At 44.2% G+C, this 17942-nt stretch overlaps 1 protein-coding gene across 2 annotated transcripts in view; it reads left to right on the forward strand.

Moving 5' to 3' along the window:
* Positions 1 to 249: 249 nt before the first annotated feature.
* Positions 250 to 17942, forward strand: part of kcnab1a (potassium voltage-gated channel subfamily A regulatory beta subunit 1a) — a 134828-nt gene continuing 117135 nt past the window's right edge. Inside the window, exon 1 of one of the 2 annotated variants that reach the window (XM_080288532.1) lies at positions 250 to 815. In XM_080288532.1, coding sequence (XP_080144658.1) covers positions 538 to 815 — 278 coding nt within the window. In that variant the 5' untranslated portion in view covers positions 250 to 537. Of the gene's footprint in view, positions 816 to 6951; positions 7741 to 17942 lie in introns of those variants that run through there. The other variant, XM_026191253.2, reaches the window with a different exon arrangement.

Here is a 17942-nt window from a genome sequence, read left to right on the forward strand (position 1 = left end):
GAGCTCGGGCTTGTGTGTTTGCAATGTGTGTGTTATCGTGTCTTTTTATATTTCTTTCACCTGTTTTAGAACTCAGATTTGTTGTGTACTCCTGTGTGTGTGAGAGACTGTGCGAGTGTGTATGTATTGTTGACACCCAGTCATGTTTGGCTCCCTCCTTTTAGGCCAGCGCAGGCTGTGACGAGACAAGGAAACTGGGATCCTGTTTCAAGCTGGATGAGGCTATAAGAGACCAGGGAGCACTCTGCACAGACAGACACACTGACAGGCACAAAGGAGAGAAAAAGAACCAAGTTCAAAGAGAAAGAAGATCTAAGGACAGTTTCAGATAGTTTGGTAGAAGGTATCTAAAAAGTACTGAGAGCATTGCTGGGTGATTACAGGACAGTGAGATATGCATCACTCATTGAGGCTGGAGTAACCGTCATCTCCAAACGAAGGTGCAGGATCGAGAAACATTTGGAAACCTTAAGTGTGCTCTTTTCACCTTGATCCCGGAGCTTTGCTCTTGAGGGGAGGGGGCCACGCTCTGGGGCCATGCTAGCTGCACGAAGCAGCGGAGGGGGCATCGGAGGGCCCGGCGGGCACCAGCCTCCCCACGTGCACCGAAAACACTCAGTGGCCTCTCTCAGTGGGCTAAAAGCCCAGCGCAGCAACTCCCAGGATGCCAAGCGCAATTCCTCCTCCGGGAAACAGGTGGCACAGCATAGAAACAAGGCAGCAGTAATCAGAGAGATGGAGACCAACTGGTACCTGAAAATGTTTGGCCTGGGCAAAGACGAGACAGTTGCACAAAAGACTGGCATGCTGTACAGGTCAGTTAAACCCTGTCTAAGTGTGTGTGGGCATGCTTGTCAGTGAGTGATTGTAGATACTTGAGAGTGCAAACAGACTGATGGCCTAACGTGTTACACAGAGCAGCTTGTTGATGAGCACAAATCATTTGTGAGGTGAATCGTACACTCACCTCACAAGTACTTTGGAACACACACAAAGACCCAAAAACGTCTTTTTTATGATTATCTACACATCGTTAACACCTGTAAGTTTGTTTGTGCAACTGTCAGGAAATTCATAAAGTGCGTGCATGCACACTGTTAGATTGTTCAAGTATTTCTGTGCTGGATCCTCAGAGCTATCTGATGACAAGCGGTTCCCCCTCCGTCCAACCGTTTCATTTGTGTGTCACAGCAGTCACGCCGGTCATTACGACCTCGGCTTAAAGTTGTGTCACCGGATCTGTCCTTAATGCTAATAGCAAGCATCTGTCTCGCTGGTGGTGTTGACATCTTCCACCACCATGGTGACAAAACATGGAGGCTGGAGGGAGTGTTTTCATTCTTTTATGTGTGATTGACAGACAGGAAGCACCAATAGCGTTGATTCCTAATCCCAATTTTTTGACGTAGACTAGCAGCGAGTGTCTTTCTTTTCTTCTTCTTTTTCCCCTCACACATGGATATTTTTAGTATCGGGTTCCCCCAGCCCCCTTGCAATGTCTCCCCCTCTCATTGCTCCACTGCTCTCTCTTGTTGCTAAATGCCTAATCCATCTGTGTCCCATTCCAATCATTCAAGCCTAAAGCTCCACATTTATCAGTCTGCAGTCCTGCCTCTTCCTTTCCCTCCTTCTTCTTCCCTCTCTATATTCTCTGGCCTCTCTGCTGCTTTTGGTTTTGTTCCCTTTAATTTAGAAAAAACAAAGCAGAGCAGGGGAAAGAGACCAGAATGTTAAAGCAGCAAGGGACACGCTGTGATTAAATAAGGTTGAGGTCTCACAAATATTGATGGATTCATTTATGTTGCAGAGCAGCCATTCAGAAAGGATTGCTATAATCCAAACTTATTTGTTCAGTCTTCATAAAAATTAACTGGCAGAGGGTCAAAGAATCAAACTGTACACCCACACACAAACGTGCACACACTGTGTGTGTGGCTCAGTTGTAAACTTACAAAGGAGATTATTTTCCCCAGTGTTGCACATTGTGTTTTGCCTACACTGGCTTATTGGAAGTATTTAGGAATAATGGTAAAAAAGAACAAAAAGGCAGCTTGGAATAGTTTGCAAAAAAAATATACTGTACTGCATTACCAATATTGATGGTGTTACGCTGTCATCATAGCACCCCGGTGCAAATTTGCAGGAATAATGCACTCACAAAATATTTCTTTGCCTTTTTTGTGTTGCTTTCAAATTGTTTCAGAAAATTGCACAAAGGCACATTATAACAAAGAATTAAGTAAAAGTAAGCCCGACTTGTCTAACGAAAAATGCACATTAAGCATCGGAGTGCTGTTTTCAAATGTGGCTTCAAATGGTATTAAACAGTCTTTCCGATGACATGCTTGGGGCTACACACTTCACGTGCTCTTTATTTACGCGCTCATAAAAGTGTGATGAGAGCCTCTCGCGGTTTGATTGACAGCACTACTGCTGCGTGTGGAACGTGAGGACAGTGTGAGTGTGTGAGTGAGTGCATTTAATGGGCATGTTTCCAAAGTGGTGAGCTCAATGTGCCACCAATAAAACCAACACTGTGTGAATCACTGTAAGATTAGCACGACCTTCACACGTGTGCACTTACCCTCTCTAACATAGACAAAAAAAGCTTTGTAATTGTTTCCGTTTAGAGAGTCGGTACTGATCATTTTGTCCGATCACTTGGACTCAACTGTTATGTTGTGGATGCAGTCTTCTACTTGAAAGAACAGATAACAGTTTCCTCTGACCTAGAAATGCATGAACCCCTCTACAAGTCTCCGTCTTGCCAGTCAGCCAACTCGTGCCTGACACACACACACACACACACACACACACACACACACACACACACACACACACACACACACATCTGCCAGCGCTGCGCTTTGAACCGCTGATGTGATGCCAAACATCATGCGATGACTGGCTATCTGCTCTGCCTTAATTTAAATCAGAACAATTGATGCAGATTTTAGCTCTCTGGTGATTCTTCTTGAAACTCGGGACAGACCATAACAAGAAATAATCTGCTTTTTAACCACTTCTTTATAAATTGCCTTTTCTACCCCCGTGCTAATGTATTCCTTTCTGTGCCACAAATTCATTAAATGCTCATTTATTTATTATTTGACAAAACAGGGTATTTATACGATGTTTTCACTAATTGCTTTTGTTCAGGTATTGAAAATTTAATTAACATTTTCTGCTTAGCCAAATTAATTATGCGGTTGAATTTGCATTTTCTTTTGCAGCCAGATAGTGAGAAATAACCTCGTAAACTTGCTTTCATCATTGTTTGTTTACCCTTTATTGCAAAGATATTATGGATTACTTTAGTTTTTAAATAAAACATGGAGAGTATTTGTCAGGGACAAGTTTTGGAAAATATAGCCTAGGTGTTACAATGCAAACACTCTGTTCATGTCCAAATTGAGGCAACAGTATACTTAAACTCACCCGACGTTTTATTAGGTACACCTGGCTTCTAACAGGTTTGACCCCCTTTTGTCTCCAGAGCAGCATTAATTCTTGATTGAACAAGGTGCTGAAATCATTCCTCAGAGATTCTGGTCCATGTTGATGTGACAGCATCACACACTTGCTGCAAATTTGTCCCAAAGGTACTCTGCTGGCTTAAGATCTGGTGCCCGTGGAGGCCATTTGACTACACTGAACTCATGTCATGTTCAAGAAACCAGTTTTAAATGAGTTTTGTGTCATGGAGCGTTATTCTGCTGCACGCTACAGAGGGATGGTCAGTAAGTTTACTCAGGTAGGCTTTGACATACGATGATTAGTTTGTACAAGGGGCCAAAGTGTGCCAAGAAAATACCCCACACATCAGCAGCCTGAACTGCTGATACAAGGCAGGATGGATCTGTGCTTTCATGTTGTTTATGTGAATGTTGCAGCAGAAATTAAGAGTCCATTTTTGGTTAGCCTGCGTGAATTGTTTCCTGTCCTTAGACCACCCGGTGTGGTCTGCTGTTGTAGCCCATCTGCTTCAAAATTTGCAGAGATGCTCTTCTGCATACCTTGGTTGAAATAAGCGCTTATTTGACTTTCTGTTGTCTTCCTGTCAGCTTAAAGCAGTCTGACCTCTGTAGATACTGTATTTCTTTGTGGTCTGCACAGAGTGACCTAGATTGATGAGTCAAATAATTTATTAGCACCCAATCTGTTAACAAAGTCTTTCCTTCTTTGACTTAAAACTACATAAACACGTCCCTGTCGATAAATGCTTTTCATGGAAATGGACCATATAAAAAGCAGCACATAACTCCTGTGGGCTGGAGATGATCAGCAGAATTATTCACAAGCTACGATTAGTTTGTACTGTAGCTGTGTTTCCATTTACACTGGGCTGAATCAATATCTCATTAAACCCTGTTGCTTTTTCAGAGCGTACAGTAAGCCAGGGAGCAACAGTTCTAGGAATAAAACTCGACTGACCCGAATAATTACAGCCAACAGTATCGTCGCCCTCGTCTGACCGTGTATTGAGATTATATTTCCTGATACCTTCGGCACCAGGTGCGACAAAGGTGCGGCAACACGATACTATTGTTGCACAACAAAAACACATGTTCCTGTAGAGCTTGATGGATGAAACACGGGGATGGTGTCAAGATCGGCAGTTTGATTCACACAGCTGGGATTCTTTTGCACACATGTGTGCTAAAGTATCCATCCCATAATATGGAAACACTGTAATACTGAGATAAGTATTAAAAATATGAATCAGTCACATAATATGTTCTCTTCTTGTTAGATCACACCTCTTCAATGATTAAAAGAGCACTTGAAAACACAACGGCCGTCTTTGCCATGTATCGGTGTGTTGTTCATTTTGTCTGCCTCACTCTTCTCAGCATTAATCTAGATATTCATTGATAATAACAATGGGATTTAGTGGGGGAATTTAGGCCAGCACACTGGTGTTAAACAGGAGCAGGACAGTCCCTGAGGGCTGCAGACTGATCGCTGACATAATTATTGCTGCCATTGAGTCAGATGGCAAAGACGGGGCTTTTTTCTTCTTCTCCTGCACGTAAACAACACAGAAATGTTGTTTTATTACACTGCAGATAATACGAGGTTACAGCATCCACACACATGGCCGGTGTGTCTTTTTAAACGTCGTCCGCAAGCTGCTAAACTTGTTCCTAACATACCGTGGGCGCTCGGTAATATGCAATCTTTATATGGGGATTCGCTCACTGGAGGGAGGATATGTGGGGGTGGTGGGGACAAAATGAAAGAGACGACTAATTAATCTCAGGGAACAATGAGCTGGTTTTAAAATGAGAGTCGAAACGTATGAACTAAAGAGTTAAAAGAGAATAAATGAGGGGGGAGGAACTCGAACTGTGTCACAACAAGGACTCAGACAAAAAAGTTGTTTATGCCTAATTTTGCTGCTCATACATGCCCCCAAACTGTCCTCTCCCAGCTTCTCCGTCCTCTTTTGCTTTTCTTCCATCATTCACCCTCTGTTTTTTTTTCTTTTCTTCATCAGTGACTCACCTGCCTAAATGTTGAGCTCCTCAAAGGAGAATGTGACTGTCGTGAACACCAGAGGCCAAAATAAAAACGTTAAAATATAAAACAGAACAGAAAAAAAATCCAAGTGAGACAGAGAGAAAAAGAGTGAAATTAATTGGAGCTTTTGATACGACAGAGAGCATCTGTTGTTCGAATGTATGTGCGTCGAAGGTGTGTGCGATGCATAGTATGGACGTGAATATTCCAGGTCCATAAATACACTGTAAACACACTCAGGCGTTGCATAAGCTCAGATGACTTCCAGCTGCCAGGCATGATCAGGTTTTCCACCCACCCTGCTGGACAACAAGCACAGCTGCCTCTTTACCAACCTCCATGTGTCACTTTTGCATTAATAGCCATAATTTCACGTCCTGCAGGTATAGAAGAGTCAGCCTTGAGGTTTTTACCCCCAAAACCCAAAAACAAACAAACAAAAAACCCCAAAACGAAATATCCCACGTTCAAACAAATTCTTTTATCACGTAGCTTCTACAGTTCCTGCATACAGCTTTTGGCTGTTGCCACTGGATGTCTGCAGGATACAATGAGGAGCAGTCAGGCAGTATTTGCTCTATACTGACACACACACAGATGATGGAAGACTGAAATTCCATCATCTGTGTATGTGTCTACTTGTGGAAAGAGTGACAGTGTGTATCTTAACTCAAATTTCCTGATATGGAAGAGTGGCATTCCTCATGATTCCCACAATTCACTGGAGGACCAGACATGATGTCATTGAACGCTCCCATGAGAAGGCTAGAGAGGGGAGATTATATACTGTGTGTGTGTGTGTTTGTGCAGTCAAGAAGAAGGAAAGACGAGAAAACAGAGGCTTTTCCACTTTATTTTTTTGGTTTACCTAATTATGAAAACGCCGCCCTTACACTGTGCACGACTGAATAACACGCCATCGGCCGTGTGCAAGCGTCTGCTCGAGTATGCGTGTCTGCGTGTTTATATTACGTGTTTGTTATGGGCAGAACTGCAGAGTACACATTGTTTAGAATAAGAAGGAGCAGAAAGAGAGGGCAGAGGCAAAAAAGATGAAAAAGAATGAATTTAAAGGTTGTTGAAAGTGAAAAAAAGTGACTGCTTTAAAAGTGCAACGAGTGTGAGAGACGGGCTGACAAAAAGCAAATGGCAGGAGACGTGAATGCTGGAAGAGAGACGAGAGAGAAAATCAGGAGTAAGTGAAAGGGCTTGTGACGGAGGGAATACTGGGAGACAAAAGAGGGATGATGAGGAAAGGCAGGGTGGGAGAGAGGATAAGGGGGTGGGGGGTGGAGAGGAAAAAGGGGTAAAAGGAAGGAGAGAGTGAGAGAGAAACAGAGTGAGAGAGTGAGAGGGAGGGAGGGAGAAAAAAATGTCCCAGATTCCCATGCTATTTAATAGGGAGCAAAACCAAACTGAGCTTATAATGTAGACTGGCTGAGCAGGGGGCAAAGTGACAGCATCAGTGTGTGGGTGTGTGTGTGTTACGTGTGTGTGTGTGAGAGGAGAGGGACTGTGTGTTTGGCCCTCTGTTAATCTGTCTTCATGTGTGTATATGTGCAGACAACATATATGGCCTGGTGCATGGAGAAGTACATGTAAGGAAGTAACCTGTTTTCCCAGTGTGGACGAGCAGCCTGCTGACAGACTGGACTCCAGATTTCAGTTTGAAAAAAAGGCTCCTTTCAGGGCTGGATGTTCTTTTGTTTTTGTTTTTAATAAGAGGAGGACTTGTGCAGCTTTATTTTGGAGGAATACTTCACACTAAGATTTAATCAGATGCTCTCACGCACACGCTCCTCTGCTCCGTGTAGCTGTGCGTGGGTGAGGGGCCTACCTGGATTAATCTGAGCGCACATGATTGTGGGACATGCGAACAGCAGAAAGGAGCGATTGAAGGGGAGGATAAAGTGAAGAAGAAAGCTGGAAGATGTACTTGTACAAGGCAACGTGCCCGGAGATCCCCAACCCGAAACAGAAGGGGTCCAGGATTCAGGGTGGAGGCCAGGATGGGGTCAAGGCTCACGGCCTAGGACAGGGGAGGCTTGTCGGAAAGACTTCTATGGGGACGGGAACGCGACCCTACCCTCCTCTGATGCTGTGGACAGCAAACAAACCCAACGGTGTGGTGGAGCTCAAGCAGCTGGAGGAGTTCCTCAACTTCCACTCGCTGTCGCTGCACGACACGGTGAAGAGTCAGACAGGCATGGCCTACAGGTAACCTTACCTGTGTGTCTCTGTGAGAGGAAGTCATGTTCGGTCATGTTGACAGACTTATCATTTCTCTTTAAAGAGTTAGTAATGGCTGAGGGGGTTGAAGAGAGTTTTTTATAATTAGTGTTTTGTTTGATTCTACATCTGTGACATCTGAAGAGAAGCGTGGATAAAAATCAAACAGTTTTTCAAGCTTTCCCCCCACATGCTCTGTGTTTACATGATTCTAAGGTCATGCTTGCTTTGCAATGCCCATTGCATAATGGGAACTATTGATCTCTTTTAAAACTCCCAAGCTAATTGATCATTAGCTCTGAGTGCTTTATAAATAATTTTAATCCGTGTTGGCGAGTGGTTTGAGCGAGTGTGATCGGGACATTGTGGATCGCTGCTCAGCCCCCAGGCAAAAAAAGTAACACGTAGCTTCTTTGCCTGAATCGCTTGGTCGTCTCCGGAGAGGACGAGAGGGGGATGAGCTTGAGTAAAGCCTTCTCTGTTGTTTACCTCAGCTTGTTAGAGCTCATTAATCTTAATTTGTACCTGAACTTGTTTAAATGTTTAAAAATGTTTCTTTTTTAATTAGAAACTTAAAAAAACATCCAGTGTGAACTGAGAGTCCACACTGACAAAACAGAATAAAAAAACAACTTGGGAATCAGAGGAAATAAAATATTCTTATTCAACAAAGTAAATCAATAAGACTGCATAGTGTGGTTTTAAAAAATTAGTGTCCATGTGTGTTTTATATTTGGAGACACTGCTGGCTTAGCATTTCCATGAACTATATTTCTGTCATTCGTTCCCTGGGGCTTCCTCATCAGTGGTTCTTTGCAAAATCCTGCCAACATATTTCACTGTATTACAGTCAGTGTAATAATAACACGGACTAAACTTATTCCGTTGTTGTGTTGGTTTAGATCTGGCAGCTCAGACCGTTTCCATCACCCCTCTGTGCCCACCAATGGAGAAAAGGGGGTGTAGAGAGGAGTGTGATGGGAGTCTGTATCTCTGTTGGATCAACCTGGCTAAAGGAGCTCATATGGCCATTCGCTATTAGCATTTGCCTGGGGACATATTGGCATATGTGCGTTTGAGGGACTGTGTGTGTGTGTTTAAAAGTTTGTGGCTATTGCCATGGTAACCTAATAGAACAGCTGGCTGCCCACGACCTTTTCCAGGTCAGCGTGCTTGTCGGTGGTCAAGTTGAGCAGTCCGTTCACTCAGACACACACAAATAAGAAAGAAATTTGAAATTTTGTTAAGTAGAAAGCATTTCCCCGCATTAGCATGCAAAACAATGAAACCTTTGAACTTAGTTTTAACCATAAAAGAGATAAAACCAGTTTAGCTCATGGGGTGAGCAGGTGATCAAAGGAGGTGGTCCTGGGTTTGAGTCTGACCTGAGGCCCTTTGCTACGTCTGCTCTCTGTCCACTATCTACAACTGTGTTTTCTAACAAAGGCAATTTTTTTGTGGGGGGTCTTTTTGTGTGGAGAAAAAATAAAACAAACCAAACCAGTCATGACTTCAACCTCCCAAAAACGGGTTACATACAAGATATTAATAAAATGCTTTTATTAGCACATGAACACCCCAAAGGAAGAGATGCAATTCAGTCAAGTGCCCTCTGTAACCTTTAAATGTGTTTTCCCTTTAAAGTCCTGCCAGCTCTGTGGGGGTGAGCCGAGGAGAGTTGTGACTTGACAAAACATAAAGAGCATTTTCTAACCTTTTTGGCTCGTGATCCCTTAAAACAATGAATCTGTTCTTATGATGCTTTAATATTTTATAAGAGGAAAAATCCTGACCACAAGTTTAAACACTTAAAAGCAATTTCAAGGCCAGCTTTTTTGGTGCTGTGTCTAAATATTATATTTTAAGAAGTAAAAGTAAAGTATAGTGGCTTTTATGTATGGACGATCCAAACCTGGCGCAACCGAACTGTACACTTACCACTTTATTATGCACATCAGTTTAATCACATGGCAGCATATGCAACTTAAAGCATTTAGGCATGCAGACGTAGTCAAAATGACCTGCTGAAGTTCAAGTTGAGCCTCAGAATGGGAAGAAAGATGATTTTGAGGTTGGTGTGGTTGTTGGCAGGCTGATCTACAGGGATTTTCTTGAATAATCATCTTTAGGGTTAACAGATCTGAAAGATCTGTGTCATAGCAAGAGGGCGTCCTTGTGCCTGTGAGGGCTCTCATTCGGTACAGCAGCTTCCTCTTTTTTTGTCTTCCCCGCCCCTACTTTGGAAAGCTATGACATCACAACAATGTGACAGTCAACTGCAATGTTGATCGTGGATCAGCATTATTGTGATGATGCTAATGAGTGATTCTATGGATGGATGGACTGGATCCATATCATGAGAACAGATGATATGGATCCACGTGAACAAGTGCCTGGTTAATGTCTTAGGTCAGAGGAGCTAACGTTACAACCAAGGTATGCAGAAGAGCATCCCTCAATTGTGAAGCAGATGGGCTCCAGCAGCAGAAGACCACACCTTCTTCCACCCCTGAAAGCAACGAACAGGAAACTGAGGCTACAGTTTCACACAAGCTTGTGTTGTGGGCTCAAAACTGATTTCTTTCACTGTACCAAAATATCCTCCACAGGCAAATCTCAATTCATTAGAGCACCTTTGGGATGTGGTGGAACAACAAATTCACATCATGGATGTATAGCCAAGAAATCTGCAGCGACTGTGTGATGCTGTCATGCCGGCATGGACCAAAATCTCAGAGGACTATTTCCAGCACTTTATTGAATCAGTGCAACGAAGAATTAATTCAGTTCTGCAAGCAAAAAGGTTCAACCTGATATTTGCAAAGTGTATGGTGGGTTTAAAACAGGAACACACATGCACACAGACACACAGGCATTCTTTCAAATGATCCAAAGTGCACAGATGGAAAGAGGAAGAAGAGGCAAATTCCATGTAGATATGAGCTCAACAGAGTGCCCTCACATGCCCTTTAGTTTATTATTCATGAGTGTGTGTGCCTGTTTGTGGGGCGTGGGTGAGTCCTTTCAGTTGTGCAAGAGCATCAGTGAGTGTTTGTTAGACAGCAAATTACCTCAGTGTGTGTGCATGTTCATTATGTCGTTAATATGGCCCTGACTATGTAGGTTATGGTGACAACATAATGTTCATTTCAGAACATATGCATTTAACATTTTCTCTGGGCTAATGTTAACACTAGTCGGGGAGATACTGATGCACTGTGACACTGTAAGTAGCATTTTAGAGAGACGGTGATCGCTCGGTACCAGAATGTAGCCTCGGAAATGGATTTTGACATCAACTCAGTGCGCGTTAGTCATGAACGCTCCACTACAATGAATAAATATCAAGCTGAAAGCTAAGTTGTGTGTTCAATCAGCCTCCAGAGCGACGAACAAAAAGCGTGAATCAAGTACATCCCCTTTTAACCTAGATTCCAAGTTATTACGCACTCAAATGCACACGATGTTTGATTACTCACGCTGAATTAAAACAGACATCAATTCAATCAGCCAAGTGGGGAAAAAGATTAATCTAAAGGCCATGATATTATTGGATACAGCAGGGGAATGCTGGGTAAGGGCACAACAGTGAAGGGGAATTCAAACCTCCAGGGGGCAGAAGGTCACATTATGAAGCATATGCCATGTGCTCTTGGGTGTACTAATGTGTGTTTGTGAGTACGCGTGTGTGTGTACTTGTATTGCTCATGTTTTCACAGTCACATCATGGGGACCTAAAAAGGGGATGGAGACAAAAAGACCCTGTAATGATTGTATAGAGACTTGTTTCCAGGTTAAGTCAAGGCTAAGTTTCTAGAAAATGATTGTAAGACGATGAAAATTCCCTTGAAGTGATAGAAACTGAACTGCCAGTGTGTGTGTGTGTGTGTTTGTGTGTGTTTTCAGACAGTCTGGATGTTTGTCAGTCCATCTGATTAAATGAGCTCTGCCTGCTGATCGACTGTGGTGTGAAGGTGACAGAGTTACATTGTCCCTGCAGTTGCTTCTCTCCTCCCCTGTCACTCACTTCTTTCTCTGTCCCTGCAGCCTTTGCTGATTTTGTTCTGTGCATAATTCATAGTCTGTGTGCATCAGCCATTTCTACTCTGCCTTTGCTGTTTTCAGAATGTGAATTAAATTCTCCACATTGTAAAACACTGGAAATGACTTTCCTAGATTTATCGTGTTAGGAATGTATTTCGAGGTCTGTACCACGAAGTAAGATTTCAGCTTATCCGGATAACTTATTGGGTTAACTCTGGGTTTTCTGTACTGCAAAGGTAGTTCACATCAACAGGTATGAAGTCAGCGGATACTCACCAGTCAGCAAAATCAATGTTAATTCTGAGAGTCTGATAGTCTTATGACTAAAATTTCATTTTGTTTTAGTCATAATTTAGGCATTAAATTCTTTCATAAGATTATAGTAGACTCAGTCTGAAGTTGATTACAATATAAAGTGTAAAAAGTGTGTTGTGTTTTTATTGGTCAGAGTTGCTCCACACACTTAAAAAAGCATCTTATTTTTCTTGATATCAAATGAGAAATGTGTCCATTAGGTCTACTCTGCTCTTCCTCCCAAGCGTTGACATTTTCTTGCATTTTCAGGAGAAACTGGGAGTATGAAAGACGTTTTTATATGAACTCTTTACTTGCTCTCAGACCAATAAAGACCACTGAGGTTGTAGCTGAAACAATAAGACCAAGACTGCCTTTTAAACTTTTATCTAATGAAATACTCGATATAATCCACCAGATAAACTTTATGGATAGAAATAAATCTTCCTCCAATCCTGCTGACCGAAGTGCTCAAAGCTCGCCCGCATTCATACAGGACTTTTAATACTGAACTCCTGCACAGTGCTTTCCCTCTCTCACACACTCACACAGCAGCTTTCAGCCTGTGTTATGTGTTCAACATCCCCATAATTTTCCAATTTTATGGTTTTGTCTCCGCTGCACTTTTTTATGTTTCATGATTGGCCAGCACCACTTTTTTCCCCCGTGAACCTGTGAACTCCTCATCCTGATTGCCAGTGTTAGAGTAATTGGTATGTAATGGAAAGACACCACGGGCATGTAAACTTGTGCTATAATAGAAGTGTCTTAAGGTGGTATGAGCTTGCAGAAGATACATAAAAGTAAAAGTTTGCAGTTCATTACAATTATAGTTGCTTCTAATGGCAGTAATGATCCCTCCCTTGACCTGGAGACATTTTTCATGTATTAAAATGTATAAAAATAACAGATTATTAGCTGGAATTACACTATAGAGCACCACCAGTCCTGCTACTCTTTGATAACAGATCCCCCAGGTTCTGCTACTGGTATGTCAAATCAAAAAGGAACTCCAGTACTATGTAATGTACTAGTCTTACTGCTTTTAACTAGAAATCACATTTTAACCATACAGCACATTATATACTTCACATCTATGGTCCATTTAGAATAACCAGTTAACCCAACAAGACTGTATTTGGGTTGGTGGAGGAAGCCCATGCAGGCACAGAGATAACATGCAAACTTCAGAGAGACCACAGGAAGGCTGCAGCCAACCTTGAGGTTTGAATCAGGGGAGAACACCACTAACCACTGCTCGACCGTGCCGGCCATAAAGGCCAGTGAAGGCCACGTCAAAGTGGACGTGAGCCCTGTACCTACTCTGCTTGACTGTCCAGGCCTTGAACCTCATGTGTTTTCTCTCTATTAGTAGTAAATCAATATTCAATATTACATAAAATTAACTATTAAAAAAGTGTCTTTGAATGGCAGAGATACAGAAATGTCTGGATGTAGCACAGAGCGTGTGCGCTTGAAGCCATTTATGATTTTTAATTTGTTTGATCTGCTGCTCACCTCAAACAAGTACAAGCAGAAATGTTGGACTTTTAACGATATACTTTAAATTTCTGTTTGTTTGTTTTTTACAAGTACAGTTAAAAATTAAAAAACAAAACAAAATAAGGACTGTCTGGGCAAAGAGTCACCAGAACTTTTTCTGTAATTTTACACATTTAAGAGTCGTGCTGACAGATTTCTTTCTTATTCATAGCAGCTTTTACTTTGTAGAAAAACAGTTAAATATAGGACTTTACACTGACAGGAAGGGGAGATTCACTGGTCTGGACCACTTAAGAAGTGGGCTGTATGTGGCCTGCCATGTATGGCCTGTCAGGGGTGTCAGTGAGTTTGACACCCCTGGTGTCAAACTCACTTTTTGTCTCAGGGACCACGGATTTGTTTTTTTGTTTTTGTTAATGGGTGTTTCCCTTGTTGCCGGGTTTCAAAAATGGCAGTTTTGATTTCGCCTTCATGACTCTTGATTGACGTCATGTAACGGAGCGGAAAGGCTGATTTTATTTCCAAGATGTTTTGTGTTTTTAAAAGGAAGGAAACCTTCCTCCAAACGGACAGAGCAGTGAAGCCGCCAAGGGAAAGTACACGATTAAAAAACTGTATAATTAAAATATAATTTGTTATATTTAAATAGTTAAAATGTAAAATGAATTAAAACAACCTTGGCCAAGGGGTAACACAATAAAAATCAATAAAACACAACATTAAAAGTCCAGTGGCCTGCGCCACGACCTAAAAGTCCCAGGGAGTTAAGAAATCCAGCGAAGTAAAAGTCCTCTCCTTCCTTTCCGCATTCGCGTCTTGATGCACTGACGGAAGGGAGGGAGCGGCAGTCACTATTCCTTTCGACAGTTTTACTTTATAAAAAGGGATAAGTCAGAGACTTACCCCGGGTGGGCAGAGCTCTGAACTCCGCCCGCCGCTTCTTTAAAACTGGAAATCGGCACCAGCTGTCTCACTGCTTCTGCTCTCCCGCAGTGCACAAGCTGGCTCTTGTCGTTATTGCCGTCCGACTGCCCGCTGCGCGTCCCTAGTCGCTGGTGGTGTCTCGTCCCCAGTCGCTGGTCATGTCTCCTAACGCCCAGCTCCACCAGCCCCTTCGGCTTGCAGGCGCTGCCGCCTGGCACCACTTACTCCTGGCCGTCTCTCTAGCCTCTCGGTCGAACCCCTTCCTTTGGTCTGTCAGGCCCTCTTATTGGCCTCTCTGGGATCTCTCGCAGGTGTGATCAGTTTATTATCAGGTAGGGGCGGAGTCTTTCCAGGACAAGTCACCAAATAAATACCATTAAAACATGCAGTAAAACTCATAAAAATAAACCAGTGTACAATATTAAAATATTAAAAAGGTAAAACGCAGCAAAACATGCATAGTAGAAAAACTTAGATAACTTGTCCCTTTCCACCCTGTGACAGTCACTTACAAACTAATTGGTGAGATGCGGACTGCTGGCATCATGTTTTTGAAATGACTTGGCTCGCTTGGGAACCTGGCTGAGCAGGTACTAAAGAAGTACCCGGTACCAGGTACGACCACCTAATGGAAAACCCTAAAAACCGAGTTGAGTTGAGCCGAGTAGGTACTTGTGGAAAAGGGTTATACATGTAATAGGACTAATTTACAACTGTAATCCCTGCTCTAACAAACTGTCTGTGTAGCTGGATACAGAAAGCGATTTCAGCACCAATGAGTTTTAACTAACTAAGTTTCTTAAGTTTCTTACCAAAGAATGTCGGGAATCTATCAGGATGCATCTGGAGAGAAAAATCTCCATAGATTTCCTTCATTTACACTTGGGCTTGGAATTTCTGAACCAAAGCATGAAATAAGGTTTTATAATCGTGGCATGTCTTCCTCGGAGGCTCCTGTTGTTTTTGGTCACACACCAATCTATTTTCTCTATGGACGTGCTGGATGGACGTCAGTATTCCTGATCATGCTTCAGCTGTTATCCTGTAATCTGGTTGCGTATGTTTGGGAAAAGAGAGACTGAACCCTGAGATAACTTAAATTACACTTCAATATTGCACAAAGATGGTGCTGATTGCATCTTACGTACATCTACCAACTAATGTAAGTCTAATAGCAACAACCAACCAACCCAGTGACATCACTTTCTGTGCTCTCACAAGGTGGTGCTACACATTCTCCAAAAACCTCCATCCGTCCATCCATCCATTTTCTTCCGCTTATCCTTTTCAGGGTCGCGGGGGGCGCTGGAGCCTATCTCAGCTGTCATAGGGTGAGAGGCGGGGTACACCCTGGACAGTGTAACAAACCTTTTGGGTTATAGCACCACTAGGGGGGGAGTCTCCTAGGGGGGTGTGTGAGTATAGCGTGGCAGCCATTACATGCTGCTCGTGTTCTGTTCTCAGGATAGACCTCACCGTTGTAACGGCCTGGCACCGGCGACTACCGATCCCCGCCCATGTATGTACGGACAGTGTAGAGCCGTGGAGACCTGGCTTGTATGGTCTTATGTTGCTGACAAGGAATAAAGGTCTGTTGTTTAATTTAACTGACTGGCTCCGTGTTATCCGGCTAACCTCCACACCACATGCCCGCTGGACCGGCTAGCCGCTCTTTCCTCGCCAGACTGCTGTTACAAAGTGGCGCCCGAACATTGTTCTCTGGATCTTCATCGTCATCCGGACCGACAGACGGTGGGCTCGGATGTTTTTCCCGTGTTTTTCAACGATCGACACTTCGGCTGAGGTGGCGTGTTTCTTTTTCTCTTCGTCTGGCTGTATTGGCCGGGCCGATAGGACCCCGTGAAGGAGCCGACCCCCCGGGATTTCAACGGTATTTGCAGGCATGGAAGAGCGCCGACCCATCGCTTGACACGCTCCGTGAGTAACTGTACGGCCCGTCGGACCGCTAACTCAGTGCTATTGGACCGTTACGACATCGGCGGTGCTAAAGCTAAGGCTAACGCTACAGTGACTTTGACTCAGTGTTCATTCAGAGGGACGTTTTGTTTTGTGTGAAGCATCAGAGTGTGCACGGACGCTCTCTGTCTGATGGATATTAACGCTTAGGTACTCTGTGGGAACGCTCTTTCACTTTGCCATAACTTTTGTGAGACAGAGAGTGGTTTCGGCCATACTTTTGAAATGGCGTCCCACCCAGACACAGGCAGCGAGGGAGACGGCTGCGACTCAGATGCTGAAGCTCCCTGCCTGACTAAGTACATCATCCCTCGCTCTACCCCTCATGACCTCAATCTTAAGGTGGAAAGCTTGCAAGAAGAGGTGGAGAAACTGCGAGTCTGCTTGCACGATTCGCTGGAGCTACAAAAGAGCCTTCTGAAGCACTTGGATGGTGGCGCGAGAGGGGAACCGGGGGAGCAAACATCTCCTCAGAGAACCCCCAACCCGGTGGCTTTTTCCACGCCATTCACACAGAAAGGGATTAACACAGAGCCCCCTCCGCTTCTCCAGCGTCAGTCGGCGGAACTCTGCAATACATCGAGGATGATCGCCGCAGCGCTGCACCAGGCCAAGCTGGAGCCCCCAGTGTTCGCTGGTGACGGTGGAGTGTCACCGGAGGAGTGGCTCCAATCAGTGGATAGCTACAGATCGTCGCTGCGCCTAACCGACTCGCAGGTTCTGAGTGAGCTCCCTCACTTCCTCAAGGGAGAGCCCAGTAAATAGTTTAGGGCCCTCAGCTCTCACATTACTACATGGGCACATTTTTACCAACTTTTTGAATCAGTGTTTGTGTCAGCTGATAACCAAGAGCACGTTTGGCGGGGCATCCTCGATCGCGTCCAATCACTAGAGGAACCCCTCCCAACGTTTGTAGCTCACATGCTCGGTGAGTTTAATAAGCTAAGGTGCCCGCCGCCGGAGCATGAACAGATCGAGCTTATATGTAAACATTCATTGGAGAAATATCGGGTTGCGTTGTATGGTACGCCGGTCCCGTCGGTTATGGACCTACTACTTCGCGCGCACGAGCTCCACACAGCCTTAGGTCCAGTCGGCCGCTCAACCCCTACTTCATCCCCTAGTGTTGCAAGCGCGAGAGAACCACATTGTTTTAAATGCTCCCGCCCGGGGTTTACCACACGCACGTGCCCAAGTTGCACCTGGGTTGCCCCAAAAGAACGAGGTGCTGCCAGACCCAGGGCAACCTACCACCGACCTCTCCCAGGCCCACCACCGGGCCTGGAACTGGCTGATGCTGAGGGGCTGGATTCACTGCCGGCGGCTCGTGCGGCCAGTCAGCAGTCGGGAAACCCCCGGGGGGGGGGGGGGGGGGGGGAGGACATTTCAATGAGGAAGCCCTCCCCCCATTCGCAAAGTATGCCTCGCCCGCATGATGCCCACCAGAT

Source organism: Astatotilapia calliptera, chromosome 14 (assembly GCF_964374335.1).
Source record: "Astatotilapia calliptera chromosome 14, fAstCal68.1, whole genome shotgun sequence".
NCBI lineage: Eukaryota > Metazoa > Chordata > Actinopteri > Cichliformes > Cichlidae > Astatotilapia > Astatotilapia calliptera.